The sequence below is a fragment of the Microtus oregoni genome, unplaced genomic scaffold (genome assembly GCF_018167655.1).
Source record: "Microtus oregoni isolate MIOR12 unplaced genomic scaffold, Mior012 000021F_ref0000039, whole genome shotgun sequence".
NCBI classification, from domain to species: Eukaryota; Metazoa; Chordata; class Mammalia; order Rodentia; family Cricetidae; genus Microtus; species Microtus oregoni.
The window spans coordinates 9,921,310-9,940,389 of record NW_024543080.1 but is presented as its reverse complement, the minus strand read 5'-3'; the positions used below and the strand labels follow the sequence as shown (position 1 = coordinate 9,940,389).

Here is a 19,080-nt window from a genome sequence, read left to right as displayed (position 1 = left end):
GTTCTTCCAGAGGTCATGACTATTAACCCCGTCACTCATGTATGGTGACTCACAACTGTCGGTAATTATAGCTCCGGGGCATTTAACACTCCCTTCTGTTTTCTGTGGGCACCTGTACACACGCAGCAGGCACATGGAAATATAGAAAATAACTAATAAAACAAGAATTTGCTACAATTCTACATAATAAATTGCTTAATTTTGCATTAGAATGTACAATATATTTTATTTTATTATTCCACTTCTTAGTAATTATGCAAATTAGTTCATTTTGTAAATCAACAAGAAAAGGTTGTGGTAAACAAGAACATTATTATTTCCCATAAATAAGGTGGTTTCAAAATGAAAATCCTAGTTCTTACCTTAAAAGGAACAAGAGTTTGAACAACCTATTGTTCCTACAGACAAACATGAATAACTGTAGACCAAGGACACAGATCTAGGTTAACCTAAATATGCTGATAATTTTTTGACATAGTAGTCAGCCTTCGAAACCTTCAAAGGATGTTTTAATCCTGTTTTTAAACTAAAGCCTTATAACTTTATCAGGCAGAAAGAGGTTAGGGATATGGACAGAGACAAGTCAGAAACAAATCACCTCAAAACAGGGCTAGGAGAAAGTGGCAGTGGCCCCAACAGGGCGAGGACAAAGGGGCTGTGGCCACAACCTTTGAAAGGCCATTCAGCCAGGACTTGTCTAGTAATGAAGGGATGTGAAGGGAGGCAGTAAGTCATGCTGCTTTGAACTTTTAAAAATAAAAGCTCATGAAGTGTTCAATAAAATTTTCCACTGATATCTGCTATCACTTTTCTTGCATTATAAGGCTTCAGTTTAAAAATGATAAAATTCTTATTTCTGCCTGGGAATTAATGAATAAGGAAAAGTAAAATATTATAAGTTAACTTAGTGGCAGTGTTTTAGATGGCATTAAAAAGGTACAGAGATTATTGAACAGTAAAGAAATATGTACATTTTATTTTTCAGTTTATAGTCCATGCACATAAAATACCAAAGTTCAAGTTTACAAAGTTATTGTTTTTGAATGGAGTTAAAAATAATTCCTAAAGAGAAAACTTGAATGTATCTCACTGTACTAGTGAACGTGGCTACTTGAGACAATCCATGAAAACAAAATGTGAGTAGATCGTAGATGCTTATTGCTTATCTGATAACTGGCTGCTTTGTCAGAATCTGCATTGGATTAATCTATGAGTAATGATATTAAGGCAAGTAATTATGTGCCTCACTTAGCTTTTTTCTTGAGAAAAATATTTTAGAACAGTGTTTTTCAGCCTTCCTAATGTTGCAACCCTCATGATGTGGTGACACCAGCCATAAAATTATTTTCATTGCTACTTCATAACTATAAGTTTGCTACTGTTATGAACTGTCTGTTATGACTCACAATGTAAATATCTAGTGCGCAAATAATCTTAGGTGACCCCAGTGAAAGACTCCTTCGACTTCCAAAGTATCACAACCCACAGGCTCAGAACCACCATTCTAAAAATGTAAATATCTAAAGCCGGGCGGTGGTGGAGCACGCCTTTAATCCCAGCACATGGGAGGCAGAGGCAGGCGGATGTCTGTGAGTTCGAGACCAGCCTGGTCTACAAGAGCTAGTTCCAGGACAGGCTCCAAAACCACAGAGAAACCCTGTCTCGAAAAAGCAAAAATAAATAAATAAATAAATAAATAAATAAATAATAGAAATGTAAATATCTAATAGGCAGATGATCTTGGGTGACCCCAGTAAAAGGATCATTCAACTTCCAAAGGGTCACAACCTACAGGCTCAAAACCACCATTCCAGAAAATAAAATTAATTTTCAGTATTTCAAAATATCCTAATTAGTATCTACAAACTATTTCTAAGCATTAGAACACATGTTTCATCACTAGGAAAAATAACTATTGAGCATGATATGAAGGAATTGTCTCAATAATCAGAGACGTGCCTCTTTTAGTGCTGTGTTTGCAAATGTCACTGGTCTACTTCTTCCCTGGAGTTGAAGCAGAGAACTGTTATAACTAAAATTCACTTGTAAAATACAAGTACTTCAATCACTTCCCATCTCAGCTATGGCTGAGGGTGTGTCTACAATGTTAATGAACCCATCTCAAGTACAGTTGAGGGTGTGTCTACAATGTTAATGAACCCATCTCAAGTACAGTTGAGGGTGTGTCTACAATGGAAATGAACCCATCTCAAGTACAGTTGAGGGTGTGTCTACAATGGAAATGAACCCTCCATCCCATGAACAGATAAAGGAGAAATCCAGAGCATATCAACCAGCTTTAGTTTGGAGACAATGTGGATGCAATTTGACATAGGTTGATATGACCTACAGGCAGAAAATCTTTTTATACAAGGAGTTACATACAACCTTGTTCAAGACAAATATGGAGTTGAGAAACAGATTGTACAAGGTGGCTTCTATCCATGAGGTTGCTCTATATATCCCCCACCTCTCTGTCAACAGGGCAAATGACCTTCAGTCTAGAAACTCTCCCTTTGGTATTAAGGTTTAGAAGATTTCAGCTCCAGTGATAATTTCATTTTGTGAAATGAAAGTACTGATGTTGGACCCAAATACACTTGTGGTGATCAGCATAGTGAAGGATGGTTCTGGGAAATTCAAAAGGGTCAGTTGAGAGGACCCTCTACAAAGGGGGAAAATCAATTACTGTACCTAAACTGTACCTAAACATAATGATGTAAGTTTTTCATTTTTTTTAGTCTTTTTTTCTTAAGATTTATTTACTTTGTATACAGTGTTCTGCCCACATGTGTGCCTGTACCAGAAGAGAGCACCAGATCTCATTACAGACCGTTGTGAGCCACCATGTATTTGCTGGGAATTGAACTCAGGACCTTTGGAAGAGCAATCCATATTCTTAACCTCTGAGCCACCTCTCCAGCCTTTGGACACTTAGAAATTTGATAAAGTACAGAAAACCATTTTCAAAATCTAAGTTATTTTATTTGGGACATGATCTGTGCTATCCAAATAGGCCTATGGCAGAAAGATGAGTAATGAGTCAACAGCATGAGAAGCCATTATAGCCATTGACCACAGTGTTCTGGATCAGATATTCAGGATCTAGAAGGCAGGGCAAGTGTGGAAAAATGCAGTCCATGTGCAACCATGCAAGTTGTGTCTATAGCAAGGGTGGTATAATCCTACATACTATGACAAGGAGGATCACGTGGGAAAGTGCAGTCGTCTGTGCAATGTTATCAGGAACAAGAATGCAAGTTTCATGACCTGAAACAAGTCCATGTTGTTTTTCAAAAATGCTATTCCTCCAATTCAGTAGTCACTTAGGAATTTGCAGCAACAACCTTTGAAAAATAACATAACAAAGACCCTTAGCTCTAGATAATATGAAATATTACTTTCTGAGGCATTAGTAGGACATATTTAATCAGTGTTTAAAAAGCACATTTATTTCCCTTCACAAATCCATTTGACTTCCCGGCCAAGTTACTATTTTAAGAAATCATATATTCAAGTTTCAGCTTAATTACTTTGGATCTCTGTGCAGAACTTAAGTGTTGTTCCAGACATTTCCTTCTCATAGACGGCATCAAATATCTCATTTTGGGCCACTGTGAAGTAATTTTTCCAGTCACCAATAGTACCTAAAATAACAAGAATGCATGAAAGAATAAAATATAAATTACAAAAGGAAAGCTAATATTCATCAAGGGAAAGACTGAGTACTTGAGAAATGAATTTGAAATACACAGCATTTGGCTTCAAAAATAATTTCTATTATAAAAATGATGAAAAATGTTATCAGTTTTATTCTAATTTGTAACAATGGTAAAAGGTGTATATGCATATATTTGTCTTGAAATTAATTTTGTCTGGTGGATCTTTAAAGTTAATCTCATATTAAATAAATACTGATTATTTCAAAATGCTATTTAAAATTTAATTATTATCATGGGTAAACAAGCTTATAAATAAGCATGGAGTTCATATTTTAAGAGTTATTTTGAGACAGATAATTTTCTTATCTAAATTCTCAGGGAATATACTGCTTCATAAGGAAGATCTTGTACTTTTCCTAACTGTCCTGCACAATCTTCAGCAGTAAGACAACACTTTATTTTCTCAGTCATAATATCTGCACAAAGAACTGTCCATCATCCAAAAGAGCTCTCAAATGGGAAACAGAGGAGTTTCTCTTCCTGGAATTTACAAAGGAGAATCCTGTGATCATTAGAAGACACTTTTCCCCTAATTCACAAAATTTATACTTTATTTATATTTTAGGTGAGAATAACATTAAAGCCAAACCTATAAAGCTCTAGAGCTGTCTTGAAACAAACATATGACTTTGAAAGAAAAATTGCCTCATGTAGGTATTCATGAGGAGCCTGTACTATATGTGAATTACTAGATAAACATGCAAATCTGTCTTTTAAATGAGTGAATGAATAAACAAATGAATTACAATCGCTACCAATATTTATATAATGTGTGTATACATATATATGTATGTGTCTAATTTATGGTTAGAAATTTTTCTAAATTGTTAGATATCATTTCATGTAGTGTTTCCCCAAATTTTATATGATATGTGTTATTGTTTTATGTATTTTGTCAATGATGTGAGTAGAACTTTTGCTAGCTAGTTGATGTATTTGATGTCACAAATTTAAACAGAACTTGGTCTAACCACAGGACATGTTTTTTCTTCCTCTACAGCAGATGTAAAGACTTCACAATCTTGTTAACATGTAGTAGTCTTTCATGATGATGCTGCACAAAACATCAAATCCAGACACGAAGCTCATTTTCTTTACTCATCAATCTTTAAGCTGTCATGAAAGATCTCATCCATTTTCATATGGCATGAGCTAAACACCTTGGGGAATTACCTTCTGTGACATAGCTGAATTTGCCTGCTTCAACAAAAGGAATTGCTTTTCAAGTTCTATCAGGTAAACTTTGTATAAATATAATTGTGTATGCATATACATTAGTCATTCTGCTCCAAATAATAATAATAATAATAACAACAACAACATATTTCTTTATTCTGTTATAGTAGACATTGTCTTTGGAGCCAAATGTAGTGTTTTTCAGATAAATTTAACACTAAAACAACTTGTTATTTTGACAAGATTAGAACTTTTATTAAAATGTCATAATATAATGATTTTCAAATTTTTTTAATTGTATTTCAATGTCCAAACACATTCCTGGAGTTATTCTTATATACCAGCATTAAAGAAAGTCCCTTTCCTCTATATTTATTTCAATAAACATTAATCAAAATAGTAGTTGGCATTAGTAAAAAGTTAAACAACTAAATTTTTAAATTAATTTATTATGTGTTAATTTATTATTATTGAAATGGACTATGTATAAGAAATCATAATACGCATGATTTGCTTCATAGCAAACCAAGAATTTCAATAGTAAATTCCATATTCTTCTAAGTTAAATTTGTATTCTCCTTCTTGTAATTCAGATAGTATCTGTAAAAAGGGAAAATTTCCCATAAGGAAAAGAAACTTCTTTTTGATGAATTGTCTACATAAAAATTGACAATTTTTTAAGTTATATGGGGCTTTAAGGAAGTTGCATCTTACTAGATAAGCGACCAATGAGGAAAGAAGAGTGTCTATGCCAATTTATAGAATGCAGTAGAATAATAAACATGATAGTTCACGATATTGCATGATAATTATGAAAATCAATTGTATTTAGAATAGTAAATAAGAAGAAAGTATTAAACCTTTAGTAACTGGGTACATTATTTTTCTTTGCAAGGATGATCCTAATAAAGTGACTTTTGACTATATATGTTTTTGGTTTTATTGATTTCCTATGAAGAACTGAAACTTAAAGAAGTTACATAAAGCAGTAGAAATCATAGAACTGATTCTTCACAAGAAAGTAAAGGTGGGAATTACATTCAACAAAATTTTACCTTTTCGCATGAAAGGGGATTTGCTGTGATCCATCATTGATGAGGGCAGATGAGTATAATTGACCATGGGGTTGTCCTTCATCATTTCAAAAGAGGTGTGATGGATAATCTTGTCCAAGGTCTTCTCATCCAAGGTCTTGCCTAGAAAGCTGGCAACCTTTTTGATTTCTTCCTTTGGGTTCTTCAGGAGTGAGATGATAAATGCAAGGAAATAACAAACATGTAAACCACTCATATAATTTACAAAGTGATGTAGCATTTATAATTACATTATTATTCTTGAGTTTGCATATGTGTATGCAGAAGTTTGAGGATGAAACATTACAAATTCAAGGTCTAGGAACCAGACCCTTTGCACGTGGGTAAAAGTTTTCTTGCCTGGTCTGTTTATGGGACTTCTGGCAGTTGAACCAGGATCTATTCCTACTGCATGACTGACTTTAAACCCATTTCACTTGATGGGATGTTCTGGTCAGTCTTGATGTGGGAAAGGGGGTGTGGTTGGTCCTGCCAGCATTGAATGTGCCAGGCTTTATTGTCTCCCCATGGGAGGCCTTACCCTTTCTGAGGAGTGGATAGGGATGGGTTGAGGAAGAAAGGAAGAAGGGGAAATCTGTGGTGATATGTAAAATGAATTTTAAAAAGCATGTGAGGTGTTAATATAAAGAAAATAAAAAAACACACAAATTCACAGTCTGCTGTGCTACACAGAAAGACACTAATTCAACACACTAAAGAAAGAACGAGCACACACTGCTCTTTCAGGGGACTCCTTTGGTTTCCAGTCCCCACATAAGAGTAGTACACCACAGCCTTTAACTCCAGCTTCCAGGGACCAGACCCCACTGGGCTCTGAGAGCATGTGCATTCACATATAGACAGACAGACAGACGGACAGACAGACAGAAAACACAATAATAAAAATTAACCAAAATCAATCACCTCATTTTAGTTTATTAACATAGCATGAGCTTAATATGTATAGCTTTCAATCAGGCAATTAAATTTTCATTGACATTTCAAAAATATTTTGAAAAATTAGATTGAAACTAAAATTGAAAGATATGATTAGAATTTATTAAAATGTAACATCTAATGTGGTGATGAGATGTTGGTATCAACACCCAGTAAAAGCAAACAGCTTAAATTCTTAATACAGGACTTTGAAATGTTTCAAAATACTTCCTGCTAAGAGTACATATATAGAAGATTTCAGGAGTATTAAAAAGTGTTGGAATATTCCTCAAGTGCTCCTTAGGCTGGCCCATGAATCAACCAAAATTTGTCTTTTTGAATAAATCACATCAGTAGAAAGAGGACAGAAGCTCTTCCTAAAGATAGTAGAGGTTATCCCTCCAATTTGGGTGATTCAGATCTCTTCTATGCTGTAAACTAACTACAACCTGAAAATAGTGGAAAATTTCAGACGATCGGAGGCAAGATATAAAAATGCTCCGGAGTTTTCCAAGAGCACATTCAGAGCGTGTCACCATTCACTGGACATACTGTGACTGATATTTTGGTTATTACTCTTGCTCTGCCTACAAGTCATCACGTTATGAAAGGTTCAATCTATGTGTAACTCCTAAGCACTGTATTTGGTACTATAAGTATAGTTTTAAAATTGATAGTTTTTTTTTTTTTTTTTTTTAGTTTCCATCACAGATTTGAGAATTGAAAAGTGTTCTAAATTGTGTATATGGAGCTTTACAAACAAAGAAACATTTCTGTACATTTTTCAATGGTTTGGGAGGGTCAGCAGGACTATTCAAGTTTTGTAGAATAACCCAGAATAGCGGCAAAGTACATTGCAATAATATTGAACAAACCTATTTCATAGAGACTGTGTGAATTGCAAGTTTATACTCTAAAATAAATTCACTGGGTGTTATGCCTAGAGTCTGGACTTAAAAAAACCCCAAGAGACCAGATCCGATACAAAAGCAAAGAGTCTTTGTAATTACAAGGTAACTCAGGTCCTCCATTCATTCAACACAGTGGGAAGAGTAGGAGAGACTCTGAGTCACCGCGGGGTGGGGCATTTATTGGGGGTAGACCAAGGGCAGTACATCTGGGATTCTGCTAGTTGCATAGTAACAATCTCAAGATTGGTGTACCCCGGACTGGAGGAAGCTGTCCTGAGCTGATTTGTCAACTGCAACTGTGGAAAGGTTGCAATACTTGGAGGCCATGGGGAAGTGGGGCTGTTGCTATGATTACTGCATTTCACCTCATCAGAGAAGTAGATCTAGAACCTGCCAGTTAACTTCTGATGTGTTAAAGATACCTTTCAGCAGTTGCAACTGACCAATCTGTTCAGGAAGGGTTTCCCAAGCCTGGAGGTGCATCAATTCTGAGACTGTTATTATGAAACTTACAAACCCCAAAATGCGGCCCCTTGCTCCACCCCTAATAAATGAGGGGCCCTGTTGCGGGAGGTCCTCCCACTCCTCCAGCCTATAGCTGCTGAGATACCAGCCCATTGGGGCGTGGTCTCTCTCCCTTTAAAAAAGTGGCCACTTCCCTCTCCTCTCTCTCTTCACTTCCTGCTCCGCTGGCAACTAGACTCCCTTCCTGGTTGCATAGAGGGCTGTTGCCTGGGACAGTGCTCTGTAAGTTTTTTTCCCTTTAAATAAATACCACCCTATTAATCATAATTCCAAACTGGTATGGCACTGTGACTTACGCCTTCATTTGGCGCCCGACGTGATGGACTAAACCCACTTAAAAAAACCTGAGAAGGCTTAAAAATAAGGGAGAGAGAGAGTTTAACACAGATTTTTGCTGTTTGTTGGTGGCGTGCTGTAGAGAGATTTCCTGATTCGGCAACAGCAACAGAAAAAAACGCTGTGTCATTTTAAAGCGCAGCTTCTTGGGGCTTTGCTGCCAGCGTGAACTCTGGCTTTAAAGCATTTGTGGCACTCTGCTTGCTAGAGGCAAGCAAGCGCTCTCATCTAAGAGAGGCTTCCTGACTCAGCTTTAGCCTCAAAACAGTGCAGCTCATTAAGAGGTCCTGCCACGAAACACTTAAATGGTGTTGACGAAAAGCTGAACATATGCTTTCGGTTTTCAGCCGTAGCAGGAAAAAAGCTGCGCCGTTTAAAAACGGTGGTGGCGCACGCCTTTAATCCCAGCACTCGGGAGGCAGAGGCAGGCAGATCTCTGTGAGTTCGAGACCAGCCTGGTCTACAAGAGCTAGTTCCAGGACAGGCTCCAAAACCACAGAGAAACCCTGTCTCGAAAAACCAAAAAAAAAAAAAAAAAAAAATGCCAGCTTTCTGGGCTGTCCTGCCAGGGCAAACTCTGACTCTTTTAGGCAGGCGGTTCGTGTGGTTTGCAAGCACAGGCTGCTGAATCTCACTTGCTGGCAGGGACCTTGAAATGCCATAGAGTTGTGGCAGTAAACATGGCTACAGCCAGTACCTCAGCCATGAGGCTGGAAAGCTAAGGAATGGGCTGGATCCAGCCTTCAAAGCCACGGCTTTAGTCCTACTGAGATTGCTTGGTAAATTAAAGACTCATGTGGTCAGAAAAACAGAGAGAGATACAGTAAAGAGAGCGTGAAAGACAAAGAAAATTTTTAAATGATTTACAGCGTGTTAAAAATATATGCAGTCTAAAAGTTAAAGTTCTTAAAGTAAAAAACAAAAAAAGGAAGAGAGTTGTTGTGTGTGGTAGTACACACCTTTAATCCCAACACTTGGGAGGCAGAGGGAGATTGACCTCTGTGACTTCAAGGTGTGGTAGCACGTGCCTTTAATCCCAGTGCCTAGAAGGCAGAGACAAACAGTTCTCTGTGAGTTCAAGGTGTAGTAGCATACACCTTTTATCCCAATGCCTGGGAGGCAGAGACAGGGGGATCTCTGAGAGTTCAAGGACAGCCTGGTCTACAGAGTTATTCCAGGTCAATGATACAGAAAACCTGTCTCAAAAAGCAAAAAGTTAAAAGTAAAAATAAACAAAATAGAGGTTAAAATAAAGCACACAAAGATGGAAAATAGACAGAGAATTTTGATACTGTATGCTATTATGCTCTCTTTGAATTATTTGAATGCTGAGGAAAGAGCAACAGCTGCTGAAAGATATTTATTTATAAATGCTTCTGAACTAATCCAACATAGATATTTTGATGCCTTGACTTTGAAATTTGGATCTAAGGACATGATGCTTTGGAAAGGAGTTTCTTATTTTGTTCATTTCTTCTATTCTGATTTGGTATGATGGACCACGCCCTCCTGAAGGGTTGGTGTGAACACCTTCAGAAAATTGCTTCGTTCAACTGCCAACTGAGATGAAACTAGCACACAGGTTATACCATGAAAGGCCTAATTAACGACGTCCCCATTCAGCAGGAAGCAGTTTGGAGAGAAATAACTGCGCCCATATTCCCAGAAAATGTTTATAAATGTTCTTTTACATTTAAAGGGGGATATGATATAGGTATGAATAATTTGCATTAGTATAGATTTTGCTTTATTGATAGAGATTTACGGTCAATTTTGTTATATGTATATGTATTTCTGATCTTGATTAAGGTATTGTGATTGTGTAGTTCATTATTAAAATGTAATGTATAATTAGGAAATATAGGTTGTTGATGAATAATCATAAATAATAGTCAAGTTTGTAGTCATGTTAGTTAATATTTTCTAGATGTGCGTAGATATATTTTAGATAGGCATTCTTCATATTTTTCAAAGATTATAGAATATGGCATTTTAAATGTTTTAATAACTTAGGACTTTTCATGACAATGAGACACTCTGCTCCTGGCAGCACCAATCTACTTCAAGAGGAAGATGGGCATCGAAGAGGCTCGTTATGGAGTTTGATAGCCATTTGGGCAAGAAACTGCTCTTGCCTGGACTATTGCATAAATTGGACACAGAGAGAGGATTACTGAACTTGCCTAAGGTGAGATGATCTTTCGGGGTTCCTAATTCATGAAAGAGTCTGTGAGACATTCTGCAGGACACAACAGATAGTGACTGAACTGACTTTGAATTTTCCTGCTTTATAGAAATGTCTGCTGGATACCATGGGCTGAAGGCTGAAGATGGATGCCCCAACGGTACAGAGGAACTTTGGGTGACTGTCCAGGCAGCAAGATGTCTCTGTCATTTCTAGAGTTTTAAAAGTTGCTTTTTTCTTGTTTGCTTAGGTAGTATTGTATCTTTCTGGATTCTTTGATGGAGTTAAGAATAGTTAGTTATAGTTATAGTTTTCCTTAGTTATGATAAAGATTATTGTAACTTTTACTTGATAACTATTTCGTTATATGTAATTTTGCTATGTTAAAGTTAAAGCCTTTTTTTTTTTTTGTTTAAACCGAAAAAGTGGAAATGATGGAGGAAGGTCATTGGTTAAATAAAAAGAAACTGCTTGGCCCTCATTGGTTAGAAGATAGGTGGGAGGAGTAAACAGAGCAGAACGCTGTGAGGAAGAGGAAGTGAGCTCAGACTCGACAGCTCTCCTCTGGGGAGCAGACGCCTCAGAGAGATGCCATGCTCCCAGCTCCCAGGCAGATGCACGCGATGAAGCTCCGACCCAGGATGGACATAGGCTAGATTCTTCCCGGTAATTGCACCTAGGGGCGCTACACAGATGATTAGAAATGGGCTAAATTAATATGTGAGAATTAGCCTAGAAGAGGCTACATAGAAATGGGCCAAGCAGTGATTAAATGAATACAGTTTGTGTGTTGTTATTTCAGGCATAAGCTAGCCAGGCAGCTGGGGTGCTGGGGACGCAGCCCCGCCACTCCTATTACTACAGGGCCCCATATGTCTGATGGTATCACGTACGCCACCCTCTGAGTTGGATGAATAGAGGAACTGAATTAACTCATAATTAAAAAGGCTCTTTACTTTTACACTGAATCTGATTTCTTGGTGGTTTTTGCAGGTCCAGACTATGGGCACAACATTGAAAAAGTAAAGAAAGAGAAACATTTGAAAGATAAAACAAACAAAGCATGGACAGAATCCAAAGTCCAGAGTGTGCAAAGGGTAGACTGTAATACTAAACATTAAACCTAACTGAAGGCTTGGAATTCTAAAAGGAAAAATAAAGTTGATATAGTAAAAAGAAAATACAAGTTGTAAAGGATGAGAGGTTGGAGAACTAAACATTTTTTCTTTTGAACATGTTAAATTAATTCCAATGTTGGTCTGAAATTCCATTTAGAAAATGATGAATATATGGGAAATACAAATAAATATTCAGGAAATGCAGAACAAAGAAGTGAAGATCAAATTATAGCGATCAATTGAAAAGAAAAAAAAATGGATGTATAAACAGATACAAAGTGCAAAGTCTTAGAAATGTTGTCCTGGTAAGTCCAGAAGAGAATTTTAGGGAAAAGGATGGTTGAAATCACATGTTAACTAAATGTAGATCAATGATTTCACAAAGTGGTAACTGGTCTGATAGACATGCAGAGGTATGGGTAATAGGGAAAAAAAGGCATTTTAATTTGAATTCTAATGTTAGCTAGAAAAATAGATATTAATTGTTTCTCCATGACACAGTATGCACATTATTCAGAATAAACATCTACTATGTTACCTGTTTTAAATCTTCATAGTACAAGAAAAGTAGTGGATGATCTTTCTTCTTTTCCCACCAAGTCTTAACGTGATTGAACCATGAACCATAAGGCACTAAAATAGAATAAAATGGTACCTCTATAAGTGTTTACCATATCAAAAAAATTTTAATAAGCCATTTGCAAAGACATTTTATAGAATTTGATAATCAAAGAGGCTGACAATATAGGATCAATTTTCAAAAAGTTAAAATTAGCCATATATATATATCAATTTTTAAAACATAAATTGCAAAGGCACATTTCAAGTAAGAATAGATTGGCTACCACTGAGTTAGGTTGAACCCTATTGAAGATTTACATAACATCAAGTATCAATTGTGAATATAAATATCACTGATACAGCAAGTATAACACATCTCTCTAATGATGAATAAATACTGAGAGTGGACTTTTAACACTGGGAAGAGATTACAAAATGTCTTCATTTGGCATTGATTATTATTACACTTTCAAGTTAAATTTTATAGTAAACACTTAAATGTAGTTACTTTCCTAAACTGGAATTTAATATGTTAGTATTAAACTTGAATGTTCTGACTTTTAACAAAATAAAGGAAGATAGGTTATTTAAAATAGAAATATTTGAAATAAAAACTAGTCGACATTTTAAAGCCAAGTTTTCTGCCTACTCACCATTTCCATCTAGGAATTTCAGCACATATTCTTCCCAGGTGCAAGGAACAGGGTGTAGATTATTCATTAAGTCAAAATGATAATACGAGACAGTAACATCCTTGGCATTTCGAGCCATATAAATCATCTACATGAGAGAGGAAAAAGGAAAGCAAGGAATGAGGTATTATTAATAAATAAATATATTTATAAATAAATAAAATTGCAGAGCAGTTCTTCTCCTGGAAGTTATGGATCGTAATGCTAACCTATCAGGACTTCTAACTGTTCTCATGAACTTATTAAGGTTTTGGGTAGCTTACAAAGAAAATACCTTCGTATATAAAGATAATTGCACTTCATTTTTATATACCACACCCAAATTCTTTACATAAAGTCAAATCAGAAAAACTAGATAATTTTAATAGCAGAGTTACTAATTAAGAAATGAAGCCGGGCGATGGTGGCGCACGCCTTTAATCCCAGCACTCGGGAGGCAGAGGCAGGCGGATCTCTGTGAGTTCGAGACCAGCCTGGTCTACAGAGCTAGTTCCAGGACAGGCTCCAAAGCCACAGTGAAACCCTGTCTCGAAAAACAAAACAAAACAAGAAAAAAAAAAAGAAATGATTAACTATTGATGAACTTAAAATTTCCTGCTAAACAAACTCGGTCACAAATATTTCACTAAATAATACCACAAACTTTCAGTTAAGAGTATATATTCTTGCCTGAAATTTTGTTGAAGGCCACATTATCCTGGCACAGAAAAAGAATAAAAGTAGCAGCATTGTGTTGGTGTGAGAATTACGTTACTTTTAATCTCATAAATTTCATATTAATGAATTGAAACTAATTAAAAAACACTTTACCGTTCATAGTGGCAAACTCCTATTATTGTAGTACTTGGGCAGCTGGGAAAGAAAGCTCAGGAATGTGATATCAATTTCAAGGTCAGCATGGCACATATAGTGATATTCTGTCTCAAACAAACAAACAAAACAAAACCAGAAGGTGACAAGGGAAGAGGAGTAAAAGTAAGGAGCCAGAAGAGAGATGAGGAGAGGAAAGAAGAGAGTGGAGGAGGGAAGGGGGAAGGCAGGAGAGAGAAGAGGAGAGTATCAAGCACTTCCTTGTGTAGTTTAGTTCTCTAGGTCACAATACATACTGCTAGTTCTCACAGCAGGAATAGATAAATGGACAGAGTTCAACTGGAGGCTTGTACCTTGCATTTGTTCTCCCAGAGACTTTTCGGGAGTAGATCAGTAGGTAGATGTGTCTTTATAACCCGAGGCGATGGAGTTGTCTTTAAGAATTCAATACCTGAAATTTTCAGTTTAGGACAGAGAAAGATCAGAGTATGAAAGGAACTCATATTTCTTCATCTTTCCCACCAATATTTATAAATGTTATTTTAGTGTGAGGGTGTGTACATGTGCATGAGAAGTGTGTGTGTGTGTGTGTGTGTGTGTGTGTGATAGATGTGTTCATGTGTCACAATACAAGAGTATTGTGAAAGTCAGAAGACAACTTTCAAGAGTCCATCCTTTTCCTGTAATGTGGGTTCCAGGTCCTCGTACCTGTACAGCCAGGGATTTTTCCTACCAAGCTATCTTGCTGTCTTCCAAACATTTTTCTACAGACATGTTGAAGCAATATTAAATGGAGATAATTTCCAAAATAACTACAGGCTGTTTTTTATTTTGTTTTGTTTTGTTTTTCAAAATTCCAGGAAGTAGTATTAGGAGACAGGCAACAGTGTGCACTTTGACATTTACATCACTGTATTAAAATTTCTACTATAATTTTACTCAGGAAGAGATTTCTAAATTTTTAAGAGTCAGTTTCATTTTCTTTGTTAGCAAAATAAGGACTAAAACACGACTTTGGTAACTTGGAGTTTTAGCACATCTGCAACTCTAATCTCTAAATTATCTGCTAATACTACAGACTCTTGCCATTTTTCAGCATAGGAATACATTCTTCAAAACACCTGCTTAATCAACTCCAAGCAATCACCGGTTTTAACTGTTTATAATTTATCATACAACATCCAGTCCCAGTGCTCTATATAACACTTATCTGTATGTAATACGGCATGTATTTTGTAAAGGTGACTGGGAGCTTTAATCCAATACTCAAGAGACTGAGGCATGAAGATGTTAAGTTTAAGGCCAGCTTGGACTTCTTAGAAGTCCATAATAAACTGTTTTTTTAAAAAAAAATAGGAAACTATTCACAAGCAGAAATATGCTTATTTCCAGAGTGTTCCAATGCTTATTGCTTATGCTGGCTCTACAATATACATTTAATAGAATGGAAATTCCTTCAGAACAGAAATATGACATGCTATTTACCAATGAAAATCTTGCTAATTGAAGTCCATGGCCTACACTAAATATTAAGTACAACCACTTTATAACAATAAAAATAAGGTTGTGAAAATCAAATATCTGAAGATATTAATCAGAAACCTAAAATTCCATCAAGGATCTCATATCTCCAAACTGGCAGCTACAGTATGTAGAGGCATTTCATTTGTATCTTAATAAGTCTTGCCTGAGGATCAAAAAAGTAAAAGAGCCACACTGGCCAGCCTTACAGACGAGGCAGCAATGACACACACCTTTAATCCCAGCAGCCACACTAGTTTGCCATAGAAACCAGGCAGTAGTGGTGCCTGCCCTTGATCCCAGAAATAGAGAAGATTATAAAACTGAGGCTAAGAGCTTATGTGCTTGTTTATTAAAATACAAATGAAATGCCACAACAGCCATGTTACACAGTACACAAAAATGAAAATTGTAAGCTTTTAGAGGTGCAAACTTCCCTCTGTTAATCTAAGGCTGTCTTCCTTCGCTATGGCAATTCTTTGTTCTTGCCTCAAGTCCCATAAAAGATTTCCTGTTTTCCTCTGTCTCGTAGTCATTTTTCTGAGTGAAGTGGTTTAAATCCATGAATACAACTGCTAGGAAGATTTCACGATTAGGCTCTAGAATAATTCTAATAATTTATCTCTTGGCTAAACGTCAACTCATCTTTCTGTGGCAATTGACTCCATTTTTAACCCTGGCCCCACCAGTAATCCCAGACACCTACAGATTTTAGTTTAATTAATTTTTCATTTTATATTTTTGTGACATTAAAACCACTCTTCATTTCCAAGCTATTATTTTCCCTTCAATTTTAGACAATGAGCTAAGTTCAATAGACCCTTTCCGGTGGACATAAACCTTCTTGCCATGAGCAGTCTCCACTGCATGGGAGGGATTAAATTGCAGCACGGAAAGGGCTGACCTCAAGTTAGTGTGTTCCGTGTTATCTAGGTTCCCAGCAGCTTCAGTAAAAGCGAACTTTCACACTTGCATGTTAGATCCAGGCTTTTCATTCCCTTTTAGCTTGATGAGTTTTTGTTAGCTCATCTTTCAAAACCTCTTCCTAGTGGTAATTTAAGTGGATAACCTTCAATTTTTAATACTGTATTACAATTTTTCTGGGTCAACAATCTTGCCTTCGAGTGCCAGTAACACTAAAAGTTGCTGAATCAATATCTTTCAACTGATTATTTAAAATTCTCAATACCTGAAATCTAAAATCTTATACAAAATTCTTAATTCTGAAGTTTCCAAATAAATACCTGGCTTCATATTTGGTTGACCTAAATAAAACTTCTGAACTTACACTTCTTTCTTCATTTTCTTCAAATTTCTCAGGTAATCTGTCAGTCAATAAGTTCAAAATATATTGCTAGCATCCTAAATTCAATCCCACAGAGAAACTAGGGTAGATTTTGTATTTTTTTTATTTTTTATTTTCGAGACAGAGTTTCTCCATAGCTTTTTGGTTCCTGTCCTGGAACTAGCTCTTGTAGACCAGGCTGGCCTCGAACTCACAGAGATCCTCCTGCCTCTGTCTCCTGAGTGCTGGGATTAAAGGCGTGAGCCACCACTGCCCAGCTCGATTTTGTATTTTAAACAGCAACAACAACAAAAAAAACCTCAGTGACTCTTAATTCAATATCTTCCCTACCTTGTTTAAAATAAAAGAAACTTTTACGATTCCATAGCTTATTTAATTCATCAGGATATGATTTCAAATTGCTTTGCACCTTCTGCCACCCCTTGCTTCACTGTTGTTTTAGTTCCTATATTACCCTAAAGACTTGACTGTATCAATCCCTTTACACTTAGATGCTTCATGCCCCTAGGTTATGTTTGCCCACCTTCCATGCATATCTTTGGCCCTTCGTTAACTGTAGCTAGCCCTGATCATACATCTAAGGGAATCTTTCTTATGAATATGTCTCATACAGTCTTGTTCTTTGGCTTTGGAAGACTAGTAGAACTAATATGTTACAAATTGATTTGCTTTTTAATGTTACAACATTTCTGTAATTCCTTGGTGAGAATATGCATATTTTACTAATAATTCATAGTTAATTCACAACACAGTAAGTAATCCTTTATAATTATACAAATATTCATGCTCTGTTTCTTCTTTTTCCTTCCTTCCTTTCTTTCTTTCTTTCTTTCTTCTTTTTTCTTAGTTAGAATCACAAATAGGACTATGCTAGATGAGAATACTCTTACAAAATTACAACCACCAGGAGATTTAAATTTTACCTGATATATTTTGTTCAGGTTCATACAGTTCCAGCATTGGAATTTTAGTAGTAATGACGTCTCTCTTACATTTTTCAGTATCTCCATCATTTAGAACCATGTCAACAATTTCACTAATCCAAGTAGTACCTGTAACAAAAAAAAACAGAATTTTTAAAATCAGTGATCAGTTAGTTTCTTTGTTTCAATATTATTTGATTTTATTTATTGATTTATCAAGAAGCTCATACATATAAACATGAAACATTTTTGTGACATTTTAAATAAATAGAAGTTTTTGAGATCACAATATTATAATAGCATTTGCCCCCTCTCTTTCCTCTGTCTAAAGCCTATGTGTACCTCTGGCCCATACCAGCTCTCACCCGCACACATTTGCTTCCCAGATACAAACAAATACATACACGCATATGATTAATTCTGGATTTCCTTACCCAGCTTTTATGCAGGGGGAGGAGGGTGGTCCTACCTCACCGTGATGTGCCATGCTTTTGTTAAGACCTTGGCAGGTTTGTCCCTTTCTGAATGAGGCAGAAGAGGAGTAAATGGGGAGGGGGATAGGTGGGAGTCTCCGGGGAAGGAGATGGGAGCAGAGGAGGAAGGGGAAACTATGGTCGGTGTGTAAAATAAATGAAAAAAAAAGTTAATAAAATAAAATAAAATCTGAAACAATCTTATAAACAAAAGTCAAGGTTAGACCTGCATTCTTTAGGACACAGAACTCACCTGATTTAGGGAATGTGGATATCACAATGTCATCTGGTCTGCCCTGGAACTCTTCCATCCTTTCCCAATTGAGTGCAAAAGCATAGACCATAGGATAGCCATTGATCATCTTCATATCTTTCCTCCAAACTTCTGGAGAACCCATTTTTGTAGCAGGTTGTACAGATGCAGAACAGACTGCCTATTAGCAGCAAACCCGTGGAGAACAAATAAAAGTCAGAATCTGTCTAACGAATGCTCGGCTTCAGACACTAAACTATAGTACAAAGTGAACTTTGACTTTATCATACTGTACACAGAAACACAAAGGTTATCTTGTGGGACTGATACTACATGTTGGCAAGCATGGGACTCGGCTCTCTGACGCCAGGACAAAGGTCACCAGCAGAAACATTGAAGAGAAGGGGCCCTATGCTTCCGTGAATTAAGTCATATTTTTACAGAAATATGTTAAATATTCTGCATGTATAGTTAGATATCAGCATTTTAGTTGCAGCTCATTTTTCTTTAGGGTTACTCTAGTTCCACTGTGACTTTTAGTGTCATACATTTTGACATA

At 36.3% G+C, this 19,080-nt stretch overlaps 1 protein-coding gene across 1 annotated transcript; it reads right to left on the bottom strand.

The window, feature by feature from the left end:
• Positions 1 to 2,986: 2,986 nt before the first annotated feature.
• On the bottom strand, positions 2,987 to 18,802 carry LOC121460838 (sulfotransferase family cytosolic 1B member 1-like). Its single transcript, XM_041671482.1, has 8 exons — positions 18,522 to 18,802; positions 17,796 to 17,924; positions 14,399 to 14,496; positions 13,197 to 13,323; positions 12,521 to 12,615; positions 5,954 to 6,134; positions 3,534 to 3,647; positions 2,987 to 3,347 (listed from the first exon to the last, which is right to left on the bottom strand). Exons 1-8 carry the CDS (start codon positions 18,664 to 18,666, stop codon positions 3,316 to 3,318), a joined length of 921 nt encoding a protein of 306 aa, XP_041527416.1. The 5' UTR covers positions 18,667 to 18,802; the 3' UTR covers positions 2,987 to 3,315.
• Between the last annotated feature and the right edge of the window lie 278 nt (positions 18,803 to 19,080).

Bases quoted from the DNA above. Each gene is read 5' to 3' on its own strand.
- LOC121460838 (XM_041671482.1), bottom strand. From the start codon at position 18,666: ATGGGTTCTCCAGAAGTTTGGAGGAAAGATATGAAGATGATCAATGGC. The intron at 14,497-17,795 runs GTAAAATTTAAA...TGAAAATTTCAG, and splicing joins ACCTGAACAAAATATATCAG to GTATTGAATTCTTAAAGACA. The intron at 6,135-12,520 runs GTAACATAGTAG...TCACTCCTGAAG, and splicing joins ACTATGAAGATTTAAAACAG to AACCCAAAGGAAGAAATCAA.